General features: G+C 33.1%; 4 protein-coding genes across 6 annotated transcripts; 3 read left to right on the forward strand and 1 right to left on the reverse strand.

The window, feature by feature from the left end:
- Positions 1–148: 148 nt before the first annotated feature.
- LOC113847416 (probable serine/threonine-protein kinase WNK11) lies at positions 149–2368 on the reverse strand. The gene is made up of 3 exons (XM_027476515.1): positions 2261–2368; positions 1318–1821; positions 149–825 (listed from the first exon to the last, which is right to left on the reverse strand). Exons 1-3 carry the CDS (start codon positions 2261–2263, stop codon positions 424–426), a joined length of 909 nt encoding a protein of 302 aa, XP_027332316.1. The 5' UTR covers positions 2264–2368; the 3' UTR covers positions 149–423.
- Positions 2369–5962: 3594 nt separating this feature from the next.
- Positions 5963–7958, forward strand: LOC113847716 (truncated FRIGIDA-like protein 1). Its single transcript, XM_027476966.1, is given in 3 exon segments — positions 5963–6861; positions 7148–7311; positions 7386–7958. Coding segments are annotated over 3 exon segments (1584 nt in total). The 5' UTR covers positions 5963–6014.
- Positions 7959–12936: 4978 nt separating this feature from the next.
- Positions 12937–18880, forward strand: LOC113846587 (probable WRKY transcription factor 20). Of its 3 annotated transcripts, XM_027475032.1 has the most exons (7): positions 12937–13463; positions 14949–15125; positions 15456–15680; positions 15729–16002; positions 16102–16267; positions 16353–16511; positions 18064–18867. In XM_027475032.1, exons 1-7 carry the CDS (start codon positions 13242–13244, stop codon positions 18542–18544), a joined length of 1704 nt encoding a protein of 567 aa, XP_027330833.1. In that variant the 5' UTR covers positions 12937–13241; the 3' UTR covers positions 18545–18867. The 3 variants fall into 3 exon arrangements, with proteins under 3 accessions (XP_027330833.1, XP_027330832.1, XP_027330834.1); XM_027475031.1 differs by having other exon boundaries at positions 12940–13463; positions 15456–16002; positions 18064–18880; XM_027475033.1 differs by lacking the exon at positions 12937–13463 and adding an exon at positions 14179–14768 and having other exon boundaries at positions 15456–16002.
- A 3088-nt stretch (positions 18881–21968) lies between these two features.
- On the forward strand, positions 21969–22985 carry LOC113874588. Its single transcript, XM_027512808.1, has 2 exons — positions 21969–22173; positions 22396–22985. Exons 1-2 carry the CDS (start codon positions 21969–21971, stop codon positions 22983–22985), a joined length of 795 nt encoding a protein of 264 aa, XP_027368609.1.
- The last annotated feature ends 4 nt before the right edge of the window (positions 22986–22989 follow it).

The raw sequence follows: 22989 nt of genomic DNA on the forward strand, positions 1-22989 counted from the left end.
TACACATTTTGAAAATAAATTTTCCTTTCTATGATTACATTCAAGACATTTTACTCTCTTTATTTTCAAAATATTGTATCTATATTCTATCAAGCATCTCTTGACAGCTAATTGATTGTATTTAATATATAATTATTAAACATTTATTGTCAAATGATCATTCAATAAATGTTTCACAACTCGTCTGGAAAAATTCCTATGTACAGAATGACACCATCCCCACTCAAGCCCTCCCCAGGGCCAGGCTACCCCATCTTTACCATATTATTCAACCCTTATCCAATTTCACAGCTAGCCAAAGGGGAAAAATCAAAACAAGAACATGCTGTAACCTGCCCCAAATTGACATATAAACTTTAACAAGTATATAAATCAAATTAAAAAACCAACACATCAACATATTATGTCACAGTAAGGACAATATTAGTATGAACAAGAACAGTCATCATTTTCGTCATCATCATCAACAATCTCATCAAAAAAAGGATCTTTGAGAAGCTCAGAAGCAGAAGGTCTAGCCCTTGGCTGAGCAAGGCACTTCTCAATGAAGGCCTTCACCTCTGAATCTTTGACCTTGTTCAATGCAGCAGGTCTAACTCCAGAAGACACTTTCTTGTATATCTTTGCAACGTTGTCACATTCACTATAAGGAATCTCTAGTGTCACCATCTCTAACACACACATCCCAAATGAGTATATATCCACCAATTCTGTGTAGTCTTCATCGTATAACTCTGGAGCCATAAATTCTGGTGTACCAAGAATTGAGTGTGCGCAATGATTCTTGCCCACAATTGCCGCCAGACCCAAGTCACCAATCTTAACCTGCAAATCATTGAAAATAAAAGATTACTAATAACACCTTTTTGGTTATTACATAACAGAAAAAATAAGATTACACTGGGTTTTAATTTTAACAGTTGACTAAAACAAAGTTATTGCAGCTCTTGTCTTGATACAAACACCAACAGCTGATAAACACAGTGATAATGATGAGCATGACTAATTTGCCCTATCATTGTTCTTCATGGTAGTAAATTAGTGGTGTAACAAACAGAACAAGAGGAAAAAATAGTCATCAAGCTGTAGTTTGATTCTTTTGCCTAGCTAACCGGAGACACCTTCCATGACTTGCTCAAGTTGGATACTTAGATCTCACACAGAAGGTATCGAGTCAAATGAAATTTAATAAAAAGCATAAGGATTTAAAAAAAAAAAATCAATTTCTTCTTACTCTTTTTTGTAGTTGACTTTCAACTTGTTAATCAAGCAAACATGTAATTGAAAATAAAAATAAAGTTTGAATAAACTGTTTACCTGGCCAATATTCCCATTGACAAACACATTGCTACAATTGAGATCTCTGTGAATGATGCATGGCTCATGAGTATGCAAATAATTCAACCCTTTCAAAATCTGCTTAGACCACTTCTTGAGGGCCTTCATGGAAACATGCTTGTGCTTTTTTCTGTACTCCCTCAAATTCCCACTTGTACAAACCTCTGTGATGAAATTGAGAGTGTTACGTTGCTCATCCCTCCACACACTGTAAAGGGCAATGATGTTTCTGTTGGTCAAGCTTCTGAGCAACCTTACTTCAGAGTAAAGCCTATCCACCATGGCAGGATCATCACAGAAGTTTCTGAGCTTCACTTGGTTCCAAGCCACCTCTATTCCTTCCTCTTGGTCAAATGCACGGTACACTTTTTTCACAGCACCACATCCAAGTAACTCGCTGTATCTACCATATCTCCCAGTTGGGTCGGTTTCGACAAATGGCTCAGAATCTTTGTCAGATGGGTCAGGGTTAACACTCGGCATCTATCACCACACAAACATGAAACACAAATCAGAGGCAGAGCAAAATCAAAATCAAATCATATAAAACCAAATCACAGTGAAAAACTGATTATAGTTTTTTTTATTTGGCTTTTCTGGAAGAACAAATTCAGCATTTCACTAATTTTTTTTTTCTGTGGGAGAAAAAGGAAAAGCACAGTAGCACACAAAAACAACCACCCTTTAAAGTTCAGATGATAAAAATTCAGCTTTCAGATAAAAAAAAAAAAAACAAAAACAAATTGCTATGTGTTGTTGAGGGATATACAGTGTGTGAATGAGAACTTGTATCAAAATCGAAGAGCCAAAGAATGAGAAAAAACGAAAAGCAAAAGGCTTAAAATTTGTGAGTTTTTGACACATTTAATAGGAGAATTGTGATTGAACATAATGCAAAGAGAGCAAGATTAAGATTGAATACCATGAAGAACACCGATTGCTTGACCCTTAAGGACAGAAAACACAAGTTTGCAACTTTCGGCAGAAGAGAGAAGCTGACGAAACTCCTAACTGAAAAAGAAATAAAATGGGACACAGAAAAAGGGGAGGGAGACGTGTTGTTTCTGTCTATTTATACAAATATCATGGAGCAATTTAATTTGGACTATAAAATATCAGCAGTTTTTCTTTTTTTAATCTTTTGCTTTTTCCTTTCTTTTTTCAAATTCAACTTGATCTTAAAATAATAGATAAAAAATTATCAAAGATTATAATATTAATGTATAAATAATATCAAAATTTTAATTTTTTAAAATGGATGTTTTAAGAATATCAGTTAGCAACTTTCCTATTTATTTTATAGTAGTAACATCAATCTATCAATCTATTTACAGTATTTTTACCTTTTTTTTTCTATCTCAAATTTCTTCCCATTAAATTATTCATTGTGGATTTTGTTATTTTTATCTATTTAAGATTGTACCTCAACATTATTATTGTTTTCTTAATTTTAATCATGCGTGTGGCATTGTTGAATTTTGGTTGTCATGGGTGATGCATACACGTTTAGTCAAAATGTCAATGTTTTTTCCAAAGGAGTGGGTAACTGGGTTTGCATCATTATTTGTTACGAACAAAGTCAAATCCTGGAACCTAGGAATTAATCAACGGTAAACAAAGCCGTTATAAACATAGTTTAGTCTCTTTTCCTTTTCTGGGTCAACGCGTGTAGCCGTTGATGGCAGCGCGTCTGCGCGTGAGGGCACTTCCAAACATCGTGTTAAGATGCTTATACCTTTCCAAGTAATAGGGGTTCAGCTTCTTAGTGTTTGCCTTCTAAGAAAACAATAGAAAATGAAAGAAAGAGGGAAAAAGGGCTATGAACGATTTGATCTAGTGACTTGAGAATCACATTCTGTTGTTGTTGACACTGACAGGAATCCAATAAAGAGAATTGCAAAATACTTTTTAGTTCAACGTTAGTTTGATTTCTGAAAATTTTTTAGTCAATTGCATTCATGTTGAAAAATTAAATAAAATAAAGTTATTTTTGTCTTAAAACATAAAACTGAAATCCAATCTAGTAAAATGACTAAATTGATATAAAAAATTAAATTTATCGATTCTTTTTTTTTTCACTAAAATAGTGTTTTATTTAAAAAAATTATTGTTACCTTTGGTTTTTTTTAAAAGTATATAAAAATAATATGTATTAAATATTTTTAATCATATATATATGTATAAAATCACCATGACTCTTCAAATGATTTTTAATTATAATAGAAAAATACAAAAATAGCATTCTTTATTTACACTAATCCTAAATCATAATCTTAATTGAATGTAGAATTAATTAATGAGATAACAATAAAATATAAAAATCAATCTTTAGAGATAATATGGAAAAATGAAATCATAAGAGATGATTTAAATTTTTTTAAGAATTTAGTTTTAGTGTATTATCAATATAAAATCTTTTACCCTATTAACCAATTAGAACAAAAAATACATGTTTGTGACGTTTTCACATTTATTTTTGTGTTAGGTACTTACTTAGCACTTGCATTCATATTGCAAATGTCACATGGTTCGCAGTGTTTCAACAAAATATTATATTGGTGAAGAAGGAAAGCATTCATCTACTATTCTTCTATTTCATTTCTTGCCAACAAATAAACCCAATAATTGTGGCATATATTTTGGGTTCACTCATGTGAAATCATTGCTAACTCAATATATACACATTTCCTTATATTCTAATCATCAATTTAATCCAATATCTTGAAAATAATTATAGTAATTAATTGGTTGCTGACTTTACAACATCCCTAGAACCACCCAAGTGGTAAAATATACTTGATTTTATTGATTTCAAACCTTTAAACTGAATATTAATATTAATATTCTCAAAATAATAAATAATTTATTTCTCAATAAAAGTTTACCAATTTGAGTTTTTGATTCTCAACTTTTAAGGTTTCTCTTTAATTAGTGATACACATTAAATTAACAGTAAAGTTTTTATTAAATTTTAGTTAATAATTAAAAATATATTTAAAAAATTGTGTTGTTAGTACTTCTCTTTCTAAATATATATAATTTACCTTTTATTGTTGCTACTATTTATAAAAAAAAAATATTTAAAGAGAAAATTATGATATACTTCGTAAGAGATGAAAGTTTATATGTTGCTATATATATAGGAGTTGATCTTTTTATACTAGTATAAGTTTAAAAATTCTTATATTCAATTTTAAATTTTTTTATTTAACTTAAATATTATATATATATATATATATATTGATAACTTTCACTTCCATAAATGGATAAATGGACCTTACGGTATCACAATGTAAGAATAATGTGATTATTTCCATTGGCAACTGACCTCATCCATGGGGAATGCCAATTTTGGTTGAGAGTGATTGAGTCACGTATAGCTCTCTCATGCATGCTCATGCGAGTTACTAGCTTGTATCATATGCCCACCCATTTCAACTTGGAAAGCCATGAATCATTTAGATACCATTTACCAAGGAATCAGAAGGAAAATGGATCATTACTTTGAGTTCAGGACTTGGTTTTCAATAATGATTAATGATATTATGTGTACCATTAATTTTAAAGTTTATTCAATTTGTTCTAATATAATATTTATTTATGTTTAATTTGGTGAGGGAATTATTATAAAATCGACACTTATTATTTCTTAAAATTTAAAGTAAAATAAATATAGACCGAATCAATCCTTCTAAAAGACAATAACATAATATTCTATACACATGAACAAAGTTATTTTTTTTAATTCATAAACATCAAGAATTAAATCGTAATATATATTAATTTAGTAAGTAGAATGATTTATATATAAAAAATTAGATTATAAAAAGATTTAGAATTGTTTTATTTTTAATGAGTAAAAAAATTCGAATTTAATACAGAGGAGGAGTTGTTTTTGGTATCCTTTGAGTTTTAAAGTAAATATCTTTATAAATAGAGGAATATATTATATTTTACAAGTAATCTTATTTACAATTTGAGATTTTATCTTTTCCTGAATCTGACTTTGATTATATCTTAATTTTTTGTATAACTATTTTTTTAAATCATACTATATTACATGTAATAAGGAATTATATATAATAAATTTTATTAAAAAATTAATAATTCAATGGATTAATAATGTTAAATATTATAATTTTTAATAAAAAAATATTATTTATTAATTTTCAGTTGTGTGTAATGTTAACATGTTAGAAAAATTACTTTTTTTTTTCCTATTTCTCAAAAGAAAAACCTAAGCATAGTCGCCACTGCCCCTTGGAGGCTCCTCTTCTTCTCTTGTGGAGCTTATCTTATTCTACTCATATTAGTATGGATTATTTTATCATTTAGATGAGATTTTTTTTATCTCTATAATTAATTTGAGTTTATGAGCAATTAGATTCAAATAGCATCTTTAATAAGTGAGAGAAGCCCAAATCTCATAAGAGTTGGGAACCTGTGGCCCAACCCAATATCCCTCTTTTTTATTAATTGGTGGTCCATCTCAAACTTCTTGATCAACTTCTTCTCTTTACCCAAAAAAACAAAAAAGAGTCTGAAGTCTCAATTCCTTGTTCGTTGCAGCCTAATCACAGCACGATTACTATTCATTCTCATTCAATTCAATTCAATTCAATTCTAATTAAGTGTTTAAACACATATTTTCTGAAATACTTAGAAAAAACAGAACAATGGCTACATTGAAGGCTATCTCTGCAGCTCTGAAACTAGTGGAAGCAAAGAAACAGAATCTGAAGGAAGCCTACGATGATATTCAATCTCACTCCTCTCTTCTCTCCTCTTTCTCTCTTTCATGGTCCCACATCGATTCCCACTTCACCTCCATTCAAAATTCCCTCACTCAACGCTTCATCTTCCTTCAATCCCTTGAATCTCAACAACAACCACCCCACAACAACCCATCACCCTCTACCTCCAAATTATCCCATTCAAATCCCAAAGATCCCAACTTTTTTCCATTCCCTAACGACCCACCTTCTTCTTCCGACCCAAATGGAACCTCTACATTGCCCAAAAACCATGCAGAGCAGTTGTGTGCGCTGTGCAAGAACATGGACGGAAAGGGGTTGAGGGATTACGTTGGGGAGCACTTGAGAGACAAGGTTGTGATCAAGGTTGAGCTTAGGAGTGCCTTAAAGTTTGCCTCTGATGCTGCATCCATGGTTCTTGATTCCTTGGATGGTGTTGTGGGTGCAAATGCAGTGAAGGATGATAAGGTACTGCGCAGAATGAAGAAGTGTTGCAGTGTGTTGTTCCAGCAGATGAGGGCTGTGTCTACGTTTGTGAGTTCTAATGTGAGGAAGAAAGCCAAGAGGTTGGGTGCAGAATGGAAGGTAAGCTTGGTGAATGATAATGCTGATGCAGTGGGTGCTATGGCTTTCTTGCATTTTGTGGCGGCTTATGGTTTGCTTTCTGAGTTGACCATGAATGAGCTCGCCACCTTTTCTGCAATGGCTGCTGCTAACGATGAGCTTCCTGAGCTTTACCAGATTATCGGTTTGACAGATAAAGTTCCAGGTTGGAGTGTCCTAGTTGAATTTGATTTGTGGTTTCATTTGAGCTGTTAGGAGGTGGCATTGTGTGACTGTGTTTGTGTTTTTGTTTTATTGCTGTAGCATGTTAATGCTTAAATAGTTTCTGTGACACTACTTTGTTTATGTTACTGTGTTCTTGAAGTTGGTTTTTTTCAAAAAAGTGGTATTAAGGTTGTAATTTGAAATGATGAACGTGTTAGTGGATTTCTAGTGTGAACCTTTTTGGTGGTTTAATTTGCAAGGCATTTTTTTTTTTATGTGTTTTACAGGTCTTATTCAGAAACTTCTTGATAAGGGAAAACATATTCTGGCTGTCTAGTATGTTTTTGAGTTCAATCTTGCTGATAAGATCCCACCGGTTCCAATTTTGAAAGCTCATGTAAATGAATCTCAGAAACTTGCTAGGAGACTTTCCCAGGAAGGAAAGTCACTTGTAAGTATGCTTCCCTTGATTGATTGGCAAGGTACATGGTGTCATTGCCTATGTTTATTTACATATTTTTGCAGAATGAGATCACAGCTAGAGAAATTCATGCACTGAAATCGGTGATTAAGGTTATTGAGAGTCATAATCTTGAATCTGAATATCCACGTGCCAGCCTAGAACAGCGTATAGAGCAATTGATGAAGCAAAAGACAAATGTAAAACAGGCTGTGCCGTCTTTTGCTGCAAAGCCTCCTCAGCATCAGCAGCTACAAAGTGGGATCAAGCGTCCTCGAATATCTGCTCCAGTTGGTCCCGCAGATGTCCTGAATAATGTCACTAGTGCCAGTTCATCCGTACACCACTACCAACAACCTACTTTCCAGTCTCCTGGTTTGTTGCTGGAACATCCAAATCCGTGCATGAACTTGCCACCCATGCCGTATGGCATGATGGCTTCAACCTCAACCATCTTGCCTTATACAGGCCCTTCAACTGGGCCTTATGATCTTGATGGTGTCCCAATGGGTCCCAATGGCAACCTTGGTCAAGGTTGTTCTCTTCCAAATTCATCAGCATTGGGTTATCATGATTGTGTCTCTGCTTATAGTGGTTATGGTTTGCAACATTGTTACCAAACATCTTATCCACAATAGATCAAGAACTTGCACTTTGTTTTCAATTCTGAACTACTGGGTTGGTAACTTGGTATTTTAGTTTCTCCATTACTTTGTTCTTCTGGCTTTGGATTATTAAAAGCATAGCTTGTTTTGTTGATCTCCATGATTATAGGACAAGATTTAGATTTAGTAATGAAGAATTGTCAGAGAATGATTAGTTTCACAATGTTAGTTACTTGAATCATTTTGCATCTACAAGATTCCTTTTAGGCTAATCACGGTCTTCTTTAATTTCTCTGTTTTTGCTCTTCCTGGCCACCTACCTCTGATTGTCTTTGTAGGCATTGAGGCTTAGACAGGTTTCAACGTAAACCATCTCAACTAGAAAATTTCCAGATTTGTATTAGGTGTAGTTTTGCTTGAGAATTATAGAGAATTATTTATTAAACCAAGTCTACATTTGTTTCAGGGGTGATGTTTTAAGGCAATTATGAGTTAATCCTATCAAAATTTATTAATGGGATGGAAAGTATTTAGTGTTATGGCATACCCCAACATCTCTCTCTGGATTTTAATCTTTGTTTGGTTCCCTCTCACTGTAGATAGAAACTCACTTTTCTCATCCATTGATTTCAAGGATTTTAATCCTAAAACATAGGGTAATCTTTCCATTTCTGAAGCTTTGTGTTGATTGTTCTCTTCCATGCGACCATGCACCATCCACATGGTTGGAAAAGTACAAGATATATTCTCTTTTGTTATTCCCCTCTATGAGTTGTCTTTGTTCTCAGATCTTTACTTTTGATCTTGTCATTGGTCAAATATCTTAGGATGTCTCTTACAAATGGGACTGGCATTCAGTACAGTTTCTCATCTCTGGTTTCTCTGTTTTCCTTTGTGTTTTGGCCCATTCATGACTGTAGTGTATGAAATACCAAAAAAGAAAAATGTTGGCTTTATTTACTTCTTTAGCTCATATCCTTTGTGCAGAAAAGAACAGAGAAAAAAATTATTTTTCATTCTTTGAATTTGAAGTTAAATACGTTATTCTTCTGTATATTGAACTAATTCATATCTTGTGATGGTGAAAGGTGTTATTAGGGATTATGGTTGCCACTGTTCTATAATAATCATCTGTAAATGTGAAATATGTCTCATTGTCTATTCCACAATTGATTTGTTGACAATTTGACATCTTTCTGATTATTTTGTATTAATTGTGTGACTAGCAGAACTGGTTCTAATTGGGTAACTTATACCTTAAGTAGATGTAGATGAATTGATGTTAACTATCATCATGTGGTAGTGATATTTGTTCGAGTCATGGTATGTATATCTTGGTCTATAATAGTTGAGGTCTCGTTTTTCTAGAAAGCAGCCCAAATTGCAGTATATTTGGGTTCCCATCAATCACAAACTGTTGAATTACTAAACCTTGGGGAGTTGGGCTAGCCCCCTTGATTTTCAATCCAAGGTGATACAGTGAAAATGTGGGAAAATAAACTCTTGGGCTGTCTATGACTTGGTCTATAGATTTTGTATCATTTAATCACAAAAAAAGAAGTAATTATCCCATTGTGGCTGGTAAGGTGAAGATTAGCTTAATAAATTAGTCTTGTATATGCACACACTGCCACACACACATACTACTAGGGATGTTCTCTTAATAATCATAGCACTAGTTGATTTTGTGTCGTCCAATGATGAAGCTATGATGATGACTACTGACATTTCTCTATGCATGTTTCTGTACGGCATTTTGATCTACAAGTTTCCAATCTGACTATTGGGAAGATATTAGCTCGAGTTTTACTTGTAAACAGTTAATACTTAAAGAAAGATAAGTGTATGAGAGGAATTTGAACTGTTCTACCTATGAAGTGATCTATTACCTATGAAATGATGCGTGTTTGTATTATTATTTGCTGTTGTATAGATTGTTCCTCTCACCTTTTCAGAACACTGCTTATCTTTTTGTATTGATGGTTTGGTAATGTAACATGTAAGAGACCTCTTTTTCTATATGTTTACTCCACTGATGGTTGAGACGTATTCTCAGTGTGTTCTATGAAAATGGATAGTACATGACTTGCCAGCTTTCTTCTTTTGAGTAGTGAGAATTTCATTCAGACTTTTAATTTGGCAGAGAATAGTGGTGAATATATTATAGTTTTTGTTAATAAGACTCTAGTTGTTTTACGAGATTTGTGCAACACCTTTACTTTCATATTTGTTATTTTTATATATATTGGAACAATTGAATACAAAATGATTATATATACTTAACTTCACTGTTTAATTGAGCACACTGTTCAATGTTATTTTGTGAAATAGAAGTTGTTTATTATTTGTGTTCTTGTAAATTTTATGTAAATAATAATGTATTTTGTAAGAAACTCCTTTTCTATCTCGCTACACATTATTGTTTTTATACTTTTCATTGCTGAAAAGGTACGAAAAGTAAAGAATAGAGGCAATTTATTTGTCAACACAAGAACAGACAACAAATATAAGCAATTTATGATTTATCGATTGAAAGATGGGTATCTAATTTTTCACTTTTTGCTTTTAACATCTGATTCTTTGGTTTCTACCAATATTTTATTATTTACCTTTGGTTTTGAATGATGCCAATAAAAGCTTTTCATATATTAAAATTTAATGGAATAAACTATACTATATACAAAGAATGTATTTAAAAATATAAAGCTGGGGTGGACGCGCCTTCACGTCCCTCCTTTGCCTCCGCATCTATGCAACAATTATACTTTCAACTTTCAAGTAGCCTTGTCATTTTCTATCACATTAAGTGTTGATTATGCTGTTGATTATTCATTAGTAACAATTAAGAAAATCGAAAAATACATAGTGCATGGATGACGACAGCTTTATTTTCAACGGCAATATTATATAAATGATATATATTATTAGTTTTATCTTTAGATTTTACACAAGTTCTTTTATAATTTATTAGACTTGGTTGTTTTTTCACCGTCTTCTTAAAATATTATTTATTTACTATGTTCCGTTTCGAGTTAATGAACTATTATTCTTAATTTCTTCTCAAATATTTATATCGTATATTTTAAGATCATCATACTGTCAAAATAACCTCTGAAATTTGAAAATTATATTAAAAATAAATGAATATTTCCTTATTTATAATTTTAAAGAGAGAGATACACTTTTTGCTTACCTAATTTCAGAGTTAGATAAAAATGAGACAACTAAAGCATATATTATCTTAACAGTAGGTTTACTTATTTATTTTCATTTTAACAGTTTTTATAATGAGCTCCCATCCCCTTAAAATCACTGTCAATAAAGAAACACACTTCAATTTATAAGGAGCAATTCAAATAGTAAATTTAAGTTTATCTTCGGGAATTTATAATTATAGAAGTTCAAATGAGAATGGTTTTTCTTATTCATATTTCAAAGACATTGAGAAATAAATATAAAAACATTAAATTGATAAGATGGTGTTTAATATATTTAGGCCTGTTTGGGTCAATTTTAAGAAAAGTATTACAGGAGAAAAAAAAATTAGTATAAAAAATTAATAAAACAAAATTTCTCTCATAAGTTAAAAATCATTTATTCATAATTTTTTTTTTTTGTAATGTTTTATAAACAATGGAGATTCATACTTTAGTTGTATCTAGAAATTTGTCACCAAATAAGCAAAAATGTTAAGAGATAGATAGATAAGGTAGGCGATTTTGGATAGAATGCTTTGATATGCAATTGTATTGGATGTGACATGCTTTAGCATTTTAATATAGTAAAGTTCAATTGGGAGGAAAGAGATTACTGAATAAAAAAATTGTAAAGAAATAGAAAACTAGTCAGAATTTTGCTTTAACTGCATCTCAAGCCGTTAAATGCTTAGATTTGCCGTTGTTTTCCTTTATCTTCACCAAATCATAGGCATAGGTACAACCTTCTTTTTCTTGTGTCTCCACACTTGTAAAAAGTAAAAACACACATCGTATAGAGAAGACAAACTCTAATGAAATGTTTCTATAACTTGTGCTTTTCTAGTCCATATTTCATTTATAACACACCCTATAAATTATAGCAGTGGACCAAAAATTAAGCCTCTACTTATTTTTTAACCCCTTTTAACAAATTGATATGAGATTAGTAAAGAAGATATTTATTAGTGTGAGACTAACATGTTAACTTACTCTTTCGTAGATCTTTACAGCATATCCATGAAAAATTGACAACATTCTCATCATTTATTGTGACTGAAAGTTGAATTAATACCCAAATCAAATTAAGAGGTCAGGTCAACAATTGCCATATTTAGATGCTCTAAGCAACGTAGACAGTGCCCAAAAACCTCAAGCACAACATGATTATGAGAACTAATTCAGGTTTAATCCATCTCCACTTGCTACTTCACTCACTTCTACTTGTTTGATACACAAAAATCCCACATAGGAATTGCCGACGGTGCCTTCCTTGATTTGAAATAGTGATCAAAGTTCAAATAACATAGACAAAACTACACACTGAGGTCATTGCTTGAGACTGACTCTGCTATCCATGGAGTTAAATTATTTGAATCTAACCCTTTGCGGAACCAATTCTGGTTTGGCTTTGGCTTTCAACTTGTAGAAAGTGATTTGCAGTTTTGCACCAATCACTCATATTGATTGTGTATGGTAAAGAGTAACATAGAGTTGGTACTTGGCACACCACTTTTCACTTTCAAATCTTACCTAGCTAAAAAAACACATCATAATTCTTTTTAAAAAATAATTCTTTTAACAAATAGTAAAATAATCATTTTGTTACAAGATCTTTGTCCAATAGTGAATCATTCATTGACAAAATCATCCACCTCTCAGCTTTAAAAAGTCTAAAAGTTAAATCCATACAACCAATTATCTTCTCTCTCCATCCCATCCTCTCATTCCTCTCAAATTTTAAAATTTCTTTTTGTGCCAACAATTCAACTTCAATTATTACCATGAAGATTTTTTTTTAAAATCATGGGATGAGTTATTAAGAAGAAACAAAAAATAAAATAAAATTAAAAAAAAGCTGAGAAAGAGGGGTTTAAAATGACAAGGCAATGACACAGAAGAGAGAGTCACACATGAATGAGTTGTGAGAGAAACAGATCCAACGTTGCAAGTCAACTGAGTCCCACTCTCTCAGCATCTCTGACAGAACCTTCAAAGACACAGAAAAAACACAACACAAAACCAAAGACCCAGAAAACAAAATGCCACTTTGAAATGACCCTTTTGCCCTTCCCTCCTTCCCTACTTCTGCTTTGACTCTCGGCAACGCCACCACCCCACAATGGACGCTGCCGCCAGTAACTCCGGCGAACCCTACTTGAATTCGGAGCTCCGAATCAACGATGATCCCAATCGAACCGGGTCGGGTCAGAATTCGTCTGCTAGGTACAAGCTCATGTCGCCGGCGAAACTTCCGATCTCGAGGTCGCCGTGTATCACGATTCCTCCGGGGCTGAGTCCGACTTCGTTTTTGGAATCCCCTGTTCTTCTTTCAAACATGAAGGTGACTCTTCTCTTCAATTTATTCTTCTTCTTCTCCTTCTTCTTCGTTGGTTCCAATTGAAGTGTTAGGTATAAAATGGGGGTGTTGAGAGGGAGAATTTTTAAATGGGTTTTAATTTTTCTGAGGGAAGATGTAAAATAAGAAGGAAAGTTAAATGCTTTAGTGAATCCATTAGCAGAATGTTGTTGCTTTTTATTTTATGGTTTTTTGGGTCAAAGTTTGTGTTTTTACTTGACCCATCTAAGGTAAAGGTCACTTATTGTGAGTGGCATATCAAAAATTGGTTCTTTTCATTATGATTTTGTTGCAATTTCTCAGCTGCCAAACAGCGCGTATCAGGGTTTGCCTCAAATCTTATCAATTGGGTGATGGAATAATTTGATGACTTAAAATGACTTGATTTGAATGCTGATGAGTGATAAGCTGAAGATGCTGTTTTTGTTTGTGAAAAGAAAAAAAATTCGAAATTCTTATATGCTTATTTAGTCTCGTGGCAAATTGTTTCTGTAAAGCTGGCTCTTTCCTTGTTGGATCCTTCACTTATTAGTAGATTTTGTGTATGGGTCCGTTAGGTTCTGATGCTTGCTCTTATAGAATTGTGTATTGGCTGCTTTATGCTCAATACGGTATTCTGTTGGAATATGACTTTAGCTGAGGATCACTCGACATTCTCCTTTTATTTATTTTAATCTCAGTGTTGTTTTTTCACATAATGAATCTTCTTTTTTGTTGGTGCTTGACCTTTTTGTTTGTTTTTGTTTCAACGGTGCAGCAGTGTGCACGGAAAAGTCTTCTTCTTTTCCTTTACTATTTATATATTTGGAACAAACGAATCAATGCATTGCCAACGATTAGTGGATTGATTTTAGTTGTGTTGCTGTGAGAATAGTATAAGGAATGTCAGAAAGATTGTGGGTCTAGATTTTTTTGGAAGGACTTGATTTTCTAGACGTTAATCGTCTAGATGGTCCTAATTCGTGTAGAATTATGTGCTACTTTCATGTGGGAATGGCTTTTCTAAACTATGACTGATTGTTTATATAACTAACTTCCGCATATTGTAATGTACTCTGCTATCTTTGTCATAAGGAGAAGGACTCCAAATAATCATCTTGCAATATTATCAAGAGGAGGAAATAGAGTACTTTGTTTATGGTCAACAAGAGTGGGCCGTTTGCATTGTTGGGTGATAACTTTTTGCTGCTGTTTGGTTTATTCAGATGATTATGTATATGCTCTCTTTCCATTGTTATTTACTGATTTCATAGGTTGATTGGTTGCTGTTTGGGGCCTTGGGGTTTGCAGGTATTCAGAAACTTGTGGTCATTTTGCCCTTGCCCCCCTCTCTTTTTATTGTTTCTCTGAGAAATTAAAGTTATTTTCTTTATCTTGTGGTGCATTTGAATTCATAATTATTCATTTGATTGAGCAATTGTTGCAAATAGAACGTTGTAGTTTAAATATTATTTGTTCCATGCTTTGCAGGTGGAGCCTTCACCGACTACAGGGTCCCTTCCTAAGCTTCTACAAACAGTACATGGTTCTATGGCTTCTGCTGCATCTGCTACATTTCCTGCAACTACTGCTCGCTTCAATACCAGTAATGTTGATGACAGAAAACCAAGCTTCTTTGAGTTTAAACCATACAATAGATCAAATATGGTAATGAAACTTGATTGATGTTAGTAACACTTCAATAAATGTAACTTTTGGATCACATGGATAGAGCTTGGATTTTTTCTTTCTTTCTCCTGTGATTTTGCATGATTCAAACCTATATTTAATCAGATGTATCATGGGTACTGATCACTTTGTCACAAAAGACAAAATAAATTCCTGAAGTCTTATAATCTTTTAAATAGTTTTATTTTTTGGGTTTTAAAGTGTTAGTCAGGAACAAATTGGGTTGTCATGTTTCATGTTCTGATTAAATATTGTGTGGAGGATCATTATTTGCTTAGCACTTATTCAATGCTATTCACTCATGTTAAGGTTCCTGAAGACTTCAACAGCCATGTAAGTAAACAATCTACTCAAGGTCCAGGAAAATCTCACTCATTTACTTCCTCGCCATTAGTTGAAAGTGAGATAGCAGTTCCCTCTAATGAATTAAGCTTATCATCACCTGTTCAAGTGGTTAGTTCTGGGGCTACTGCTCCTGTTGATGTTGATTTGGATGACATTAACCACAAAGGCAACACAGCTAATGGGCTTCAAGTCTCCTATGTTGAGGTTAGAGGCAGTGGACTTTCAGTTGCAGCTGAGAAAACATCTGATGATGGATACAATTGGCGAAAATATGGGCAAAAACATGTTAAAGGAAGTGAATTTCCACGCAGTTATTACAAATGTACACATCCTAACTGTGAAGTGAAAAAACTTTTTGAACGCTCTCATGATGGTCAAATTACTGAGATAATTTACAAGGGAAAACATGATCATCCTAAACCTCAACCAAGCTGCCGATACTCTGCTGGTAGTGCTATGTCTATTCAAGGAGAGAGATCTGATAGGGCTTCTTCTTTGGCTGGCCGAGATGGTAATACCAGCCAGATGCTTCTCATTGCTTTCATTTTATTATTACTTATTGCAAAGAAATTAAGCTTGCTTTCTTTTTCTTCTAATTCTTGAATTGTAGACAAAGCATCCAATATGCATGGTCAGGTATCTCACCCTGCTGAGCCCAACGGTACTCCAGAGCTGTCACCTGTAGCAACAAATGATGATAGTCCAGAGGGTGCTGGGTTTGTGTCAAACAGGACAAATGATGAGGTTGATGATGACGATCCCTTCTTGAAGCGAAGGTGTGACAATTTAGTTCAAAGCTCTAAATTTTTGCCAGCATGTGTGCTTACTTGCTGATGATGACTTTTCCTTTTTGTTGAGCAGAAAAATGGAACTTGGAAGTGCTGACATTGCTCCAGTAGTTAAACCTATCCGGGAACCACGAGTTGTTGTACAAACTTTAAGCGAGGTTGATATATTGGATGATGGGTACCGCTGGCGTAAGTATGGGCAGAAGGTAGTAAGGGGAAATCCTAACCCAAGGTATGTCCTCACATTGATGAAACTAAGAAACTAAGAAGTTAACATTTTTCCAATTTAACATGTCCTTTTTCAAAGGATTTTTTTGTAGTATTTTTAGAGTGTTTACTCTGGTACGTGCTGTCTAATTGAATTATGGAATAAATTTGATATGATAGTTTATTGAAGCCTATATAATCACTTCTCAGTCATTTTTCTCTACGATCTGCTTTGTTTTATTATGATTTAGCATTGGTGTTAGCTTCATATGAGGTTTTGAGTCTCCAGTTGTAGCTATGTAGCTAACATAGTCCATAAAAAAGAGTCTGTATCTTGCACTTGAGTATATTCAGATATGTACATGCGAAGGATATATATAGTTGCAAAAGAAGGGAGGGAATTTTGCTTATATGCATTGTATTGGTATAAGGCTGTCCTCAATAACAGTAAGCTAGACAAATGAATCTACAAAACACCAACTTTTTGAAGGATTTAACTAAGAAATACAAGGAATACCTACCGATAGATTTGTTTTTCCAGGAACACTAAGATGGGCATGCGAGTGTGGTAGATGGTGTTTCATGGTGCTAAGAGTAGTAATGGAAAGTAGTACGCTAGATGCTGATTGCTAAGCTCATGAAACAATTGCGTAGTAGAATTTCACTTGGATGACTTTGGAAGTTGTTTTAGTTCCGAGGTTTTATCATGTTTGTGGGTATCAAATGTGTGATATTTGCAAAGTTCTACTTGGCAGTAGAAAGTTGATGAGAGAACATGTGGGGATGGAGGATCTTAAAAAAGAACTAGAATGACTAAATTCAAAATAGTTTGGATATAAGTTGAAAATTAAGACAATGATTGATGAAAATTTGCAAAGACATACAGTGGTGAATTAAATTGGCTGTAGGCTGAGATATAGGAAAATATTAATAGATGTTTCTCTAGAAGGAAAGGAGTGAATATTAATTTTGCAAGCCAATACTATGTTGTAAGGAATTTAGGGTAGGGGGATAGGAAAGCAAGTAGATATTCACGCTGACACATGATTACAGGCTTTATGCCCAATTGTCAAAATTGTAGGCCATATGGATGGTGTACTTTTTTTATTTTATTTCCAAGGAAAATAGTACTACTATCATGCTGGTTTTAATGAATGACTGCTGTAGTTGAGCACGGTGTTATAACTAAAGCCTGATATTGATGTCATTTTATGAAGTCATTAAGCACTTAAGCAAGTACTTATAAATTGGGCTATATTTATTTACCTGAGTTAATTTTGTTGTTATAGTTGTCCTAGGAAGTCTCTTACTAAACATTTATATTTTATGGAGGAAATCATTGATGTGGCTGTTACTATTACACTCAAAAAGTTTACTTCTTCTGTTTCCTCTGTAATATTAGTGGATCAGTGCTTTAGGAAGAGCTTGAAAGCATGGAATGAATTCAAATCACATGTATACTTAGACCTTGGTGGATGAGGCTCGTTACATGTTAATGACTTACTGCAGTTAACTAAATACGATACTTAACTGCATATTTCTTGTAAAACTCATTTCTTAATATGCTTATCTTGCAGGAGTTATTATAAATGCACAAATGCTGGTTGCCCCGTTAGAAAGCATGTGGAGAGGGCATCGCATGATCCAAAAGCAGTAATAACGACATACGAAGGTAAACACAACCACGATGTGCCAGCTGCAAGGAATAGCAGCCATGACATGGCAGGACCAGCAGCTGCAGCTGGACAAACACGAATTAAGTTAGAAGAAAGCGATACAATTAGCCTTGACCTCGGCATGGGCATTAGCCCAGCCGCCGAAAACAGATCACACGGGCAAGGGAAAACACTGCACTCTGAATTTGTGAACACTCAAACTCACACCAGCAATTCCAATTTCAAGTTTGTTCATACCACCGCAGCTCCTGTATACTTTGGTGTTCTAAATAACAGCACCAATCCATATGGTTCTAGAGACAATAGGAGTGATGGTTCATCTTTGAACCATTCCTCGTATCCTTGCCCACAGAACATGGGAAGAATACTAATGGGTCCATGAAATTGTTCACATAACATACTAAAATAAAAATTATTAGTAGCATTTTGCTTTCTTTCTTTTTCTTGGCGGGTATAGCTTCAAAGGTAAAAACGTCTCATTTTCTTTTAGAAAATGCAGATAGTTCTTTCATGTTTATATCACTATTTGAGAGCTGCTGTTTAGTAGAATTGGTAGCAGCTCCATGTTGACTTTTTCAGTCTAATTGTTGTTTGTAATTGTATAATTATAATTATATCCAAATTTTTCTGTATAAATATGAAGCTGATATTAAAGCTGCTTCCACAAAACCTTGTAGAAGTGCTTGAATGAAACTAATTACGTAGCATTTAGCCTTTTACCAAAATTTTGCATGTGGAAAACCTGTCTCTAGACCCCACTACTCTCATTGGTAACGTACACATACCCCGTGATTGATGACCTGTTTTGATATAGTGAAATTGGATGGAATGCACGTGATGATACCATCAATTTGTGCTTGTTAAATTTTCTCACACTATTTTGTGCAGATTAGACTTCTACTGCCAGTTTTTTTCACGATTGACACGGGTGTATGGGACGAGAGATAAACATCATATTCTATAAATGATGTAAACTTCAGTTTTTAATAGTTTTAAGTACTGATAACAGTAAAAAGTTGTTACAAGAAACACATTTGTCACATTTCTATAATGTTAATATGATAAAAATATTATTTTTGAATAAAAGTTAATTACTTTTAAATATTTAAGTTTAGTTCTAAGAATTGAAGTTGTCAAATTTCATATTTCATATAGGAAGGCTCACTATTTAATATAGAACTTGAGTATCAGAGATTTTTCTGTGATTCGTGATCATATGGTCTCCACTACTCACATCGTGATATGCATGTATTTTTTTTTTAATAAATTGTAAAATTTTGACACATAATATAATATAAATATTTGGGACCACGTAGTCTCAGGCTACCCAATTATTTTTTCGTGGATACAGAGGATTATGTTTTTATTTCCGTGAATTATCATAAATTTATTTGAATAATCTTTTTATTATTTTATAAACAGTTTTTTTAATGTGTACTTGAAGCACTGTATAAATTTTTATAATTAATAATAATACTAATAAAATATTATTTATTGATTTCTTAACGTGTTCTCAAAACATACATTAAAAAATAGTTTTATAAAAAATAAATTAAATAAAAGTGTATATATTTATTATTTTAAAATCATAATTAATAATTATAAATAAAATTATTTATTATTTAATAATTTTCTTTAATAATTAAAAAAATCATAAATTTAAAAGGGGTAAATGGTAAGAGGATTTACAGTTATTCATGTCTATTTTTGTATGAAAAACTGGGTGAAGCCTTATCCTCACTTTAACAACTGGTAGACTGAAATCCCTCCATTCCTTGTTCTGGGAAGCAAAAAGGACAAGGTCCCTTTCAACCTGTAATTTGGGAAGTGAAGGGGGACCGCTGCATCGGTAATTGTGCTGTGCTCGCTGTGTTCTAGAAAACTGAACAAAAACTAATTACTTTTTTATGTTCTTAGTACATTACACTAACAATTATAATTTTGCCGCTGTGATCCTTTGTTGTCACTTGTCAGGCTGTATTAGTATAGCTTAATGTTTGGAGTGGATTATTTGGACATGCAATTGCATTAAATATCAAGAGTTATAGAACTTTATTGCATATAATCATTTCACTTCATTCAAGTATAATTTACTTTTTAGTAAAAGATATTTGTAATTTAGATTTAAATGCTAACTAAACTAAGTAATTAAATATAACCGGAGTACACTTTTTATACATTAAAACGGGCAAGATAAATGTATATAATATATACATATCCTCACGGGAAGAGAAATTATGAAAAATGAATGGATTGCATCAAACTGTGAGTTTCTGTTATGCGAAATCAACAGAGAATATATTGAAATGCTCTCTCATCGATGGTAAGTGGTAAATTTTTCTTATAGCAACCTTTCCTTAACATGCTGTTAGCACCACCACCATACCCTTTGTTGATTAGCAAAACAAATTGCAGTAAAGTTTAATGAATCCTGCAAGCATAATAGATTTTGATGAAACAATATGTACAACTGAATGTGCTAGCTTGATGGACGAGTACAAATAATTTTAGCACCATTTTGCAATAAATATACACATCTTGCATTTTCTGCATGAAGTTTCTTAGATTTAGGATGAAAACCTTTTATTATAATCCATCAACAATTTCTATACTTGGAATATTGATGGAATTAAATCTAGGATTCCTTTGGCTTTATCTTTGAACCATTATGACATGTTCACGTTGGTGTAGTGCAAGTAAAGTACAACATTCTTAAATTCATAAAATTGTCTTAGCTTAACCAGGACTGAAGAATCATGCAGCCATCGTGCCCCATTTATCCAATGGAGAAGTTTGGATTCTGGGTTGATCCTTCTCCCTAGAGTCAAATGAGCCACCCTTGAGCACAATTTCTTTTATGCTTTATTTATCATGTGAATGAAAAAAGTAATGCTAGTGACATGACACTTTAGACCACGAAAAAGCCACAACAATATTTTCGGTATGATTGTATCTTTTTTTATGTGTGAAGCGACTTTTCAGAACCAATATACAAACAGTTGATATTCTCTTTGTCTTTAGTCTGGTGAATATGGCTTTTTCTTTTTCATTATATGTAAATGTAAGGTTGGTAAAATGGTATATGTAAGGTACATATTTTATGACTGAAGAGGTGTAATTAATCTTGCTTTTGTAAATTTTGATTAGCTATGCATATGATATTGACATTGTAAATAAAGTTAAAATCAAAGAATTGCTGGCCCCAAGCTGACAAATGAGCAATAAATGACCAAGGACAGTCCACCTTTCTCAAGCATTCCAGAGTAGAGATTTCACTCATTTCACGAATAGATCTATCATTTCTAAACTGTGTCACATAATGACAGAAGGAAAACGAAAAAGGTTAAAATATATTGTTGTCCTAATTCACTATATTTAATTCAGAACATGTACAAAAAAAATATTTTAATTTCATTTCATGTTATTCTCCTTGTTTCTTACCATTATAATACATTAAAATTAACACACGACCATAAAATATAAGAACTAAATTGAAAATGATTGTATGTAAAAACAAAATATAAATTTCTTATCCTTTTCCAGAATTTTCAATTTTGTCAAGTTACAGCAAGATTAAAAACATTATATCAATAATGACTATTTTTTCATCGAGCAAGTATAAAATTGGAATGAATTTAGTGAGCGCGCACACACACGTATATATCAAAATATGTGATCTATCCACTTTATTTTTGTCACTCAAATTTGTGTATGTTGCTGGAACACCAAACTGGGTCAAAAAGAAGCCATTCATTTTGTGCTCATATATTTCAATCCGCACACAGAGGAAGAGGAGCAAGAAAGAGATGCATGCCTTGTGGGTCTCCTTGAAGGATAATGTCAAATGTGGAAACAAGCTCACTGATGTAGTAAGGCAGCAACCAAAATGCAACAAAGGAAGTAACTATGTTTCAGAAAAGGAGAAAATGAACAGATATAATAGTCCTCCAATGGAAACTACAACTAGACTGTTAGTTTCAAGACCAAGCAACACACTGGTACGGCTTCATGGTAAGTTCCTTGTTGCTACTATTTGCATGAACACAACATGCTTTTGTGTATTCAAAACTCACAGTATACCATGATGTTTCAAGATAGAGTTTTAAATGTTAGAAGAAAATAGTTAGAGAAGTTAATGCATAATTGCCTAGTTTTAAACTTCCTTTATTCTTTCATTCATTATCTATGCCAGGTATATACTAACTAGTTCATGTCATCATAAAATTTTGGCAGAGCTAAGTGTGGCAGACCCATCAAGGAAAATTGTTGAGATGATCTTTCAGAAAGCCTGGTTGAACAACTCAAAGCCACTAAGGAAGGTTAGAACAGTGCTTAGGGTAAGCTACTCAGCAGAAGTCCTTGAAAGGTTTGAAGAGTACAGGGAAAATGTGAAGAAAAATGCTTGTGAGCAATATCCAAGGCATCCGAGGAGCACAGTAGATGGTAATGAATTGTTGCGGTTCTATGGAACTACAATGAGATGTTTCCAAAGGAAATCTACGAAGAAAGTTTATGATCCCTGTAAAGATCCATCTTGTTGTCTTTGCCAAATAATTCAATTTAATTTACACACACAATATCCCAAGGTTCATTTGAATACAAGTGACAGAGAGTTGAGCAACAGGAGAACTGCCACTGCAAGAGTACATAATGTGAAAAGATCTGCAATAATTTGCCGGATAATTGCTGGAACTGCGGTAAATGAAGTCTATGGTGAAGGGTCTGACTCAAGCGGGTTAGGAGAAATGCAGTTTAGTTTAGAAGAATTTGTTGTAAAAAATCCCAGTTCTATTCTTCCTTGTTTTGTAATAATATTCAGCTGACATG

Source organism: Abrus precatorius, unplaced genomic scaffold (genome assembly GCF_003935025.1).
Source record: "Abrus precatorius isolate BTA unplaced genomic scaffold, Abrus_2018 Scaffold8, whole genome shotgun sequence".
NCBI classification, from domain to species: Eukaryota; Viridiplantae; Streptophyta; class Magnoliopsida; order Fabales; family Fabaceae; genus Abrus; species Abrus precatorius.

Coding starts and splice junctions, on each gene's coding strand:
- LOC113847416 (XM_027476515.1), bottom strand. Junction 826..1,317: donor TCAATGGGAATATTGGCCAG/GTAAACAGTTTA, acceptor AATGATTTGCAG/GTTAAGATTGGTGACTTGGG.
- LOC113846587 (XM_027475031.1), top strand. CDS start 13,242: ATGGACGCTGCCGCCAGTAACTCCGGCGAACCCTACTTGAATTCGGAG. Junction 16,003..16,101: donor TTCTTTGGCTGGCCGAGATG/GTAATACCAGCC, acceptor CTTGAATTGTAG/ACAAAGCATCCAATATGCAT. Junction 16,512..18,063: donor AGGGGAAATCCTAACCCAAG/GTATGTCCTCAC, acceptor CTTATCTTGCAG/GAGTTATTATAAATGCACAA.
- LOC113874588 (XM_027512808.1), top strand. CDS start 21,969: ATGCATGCCTTGTGGGTCTCCTTGAAGGATAATGTCAAATGTGGAAAC. Junction 22,174..22,395: donor CACACTGGTACGGCTTCATG/GTAAGTTCCTTG, acceptor AAATTTTGGCAG/AGCTAAGTGTGGCAGACCCA.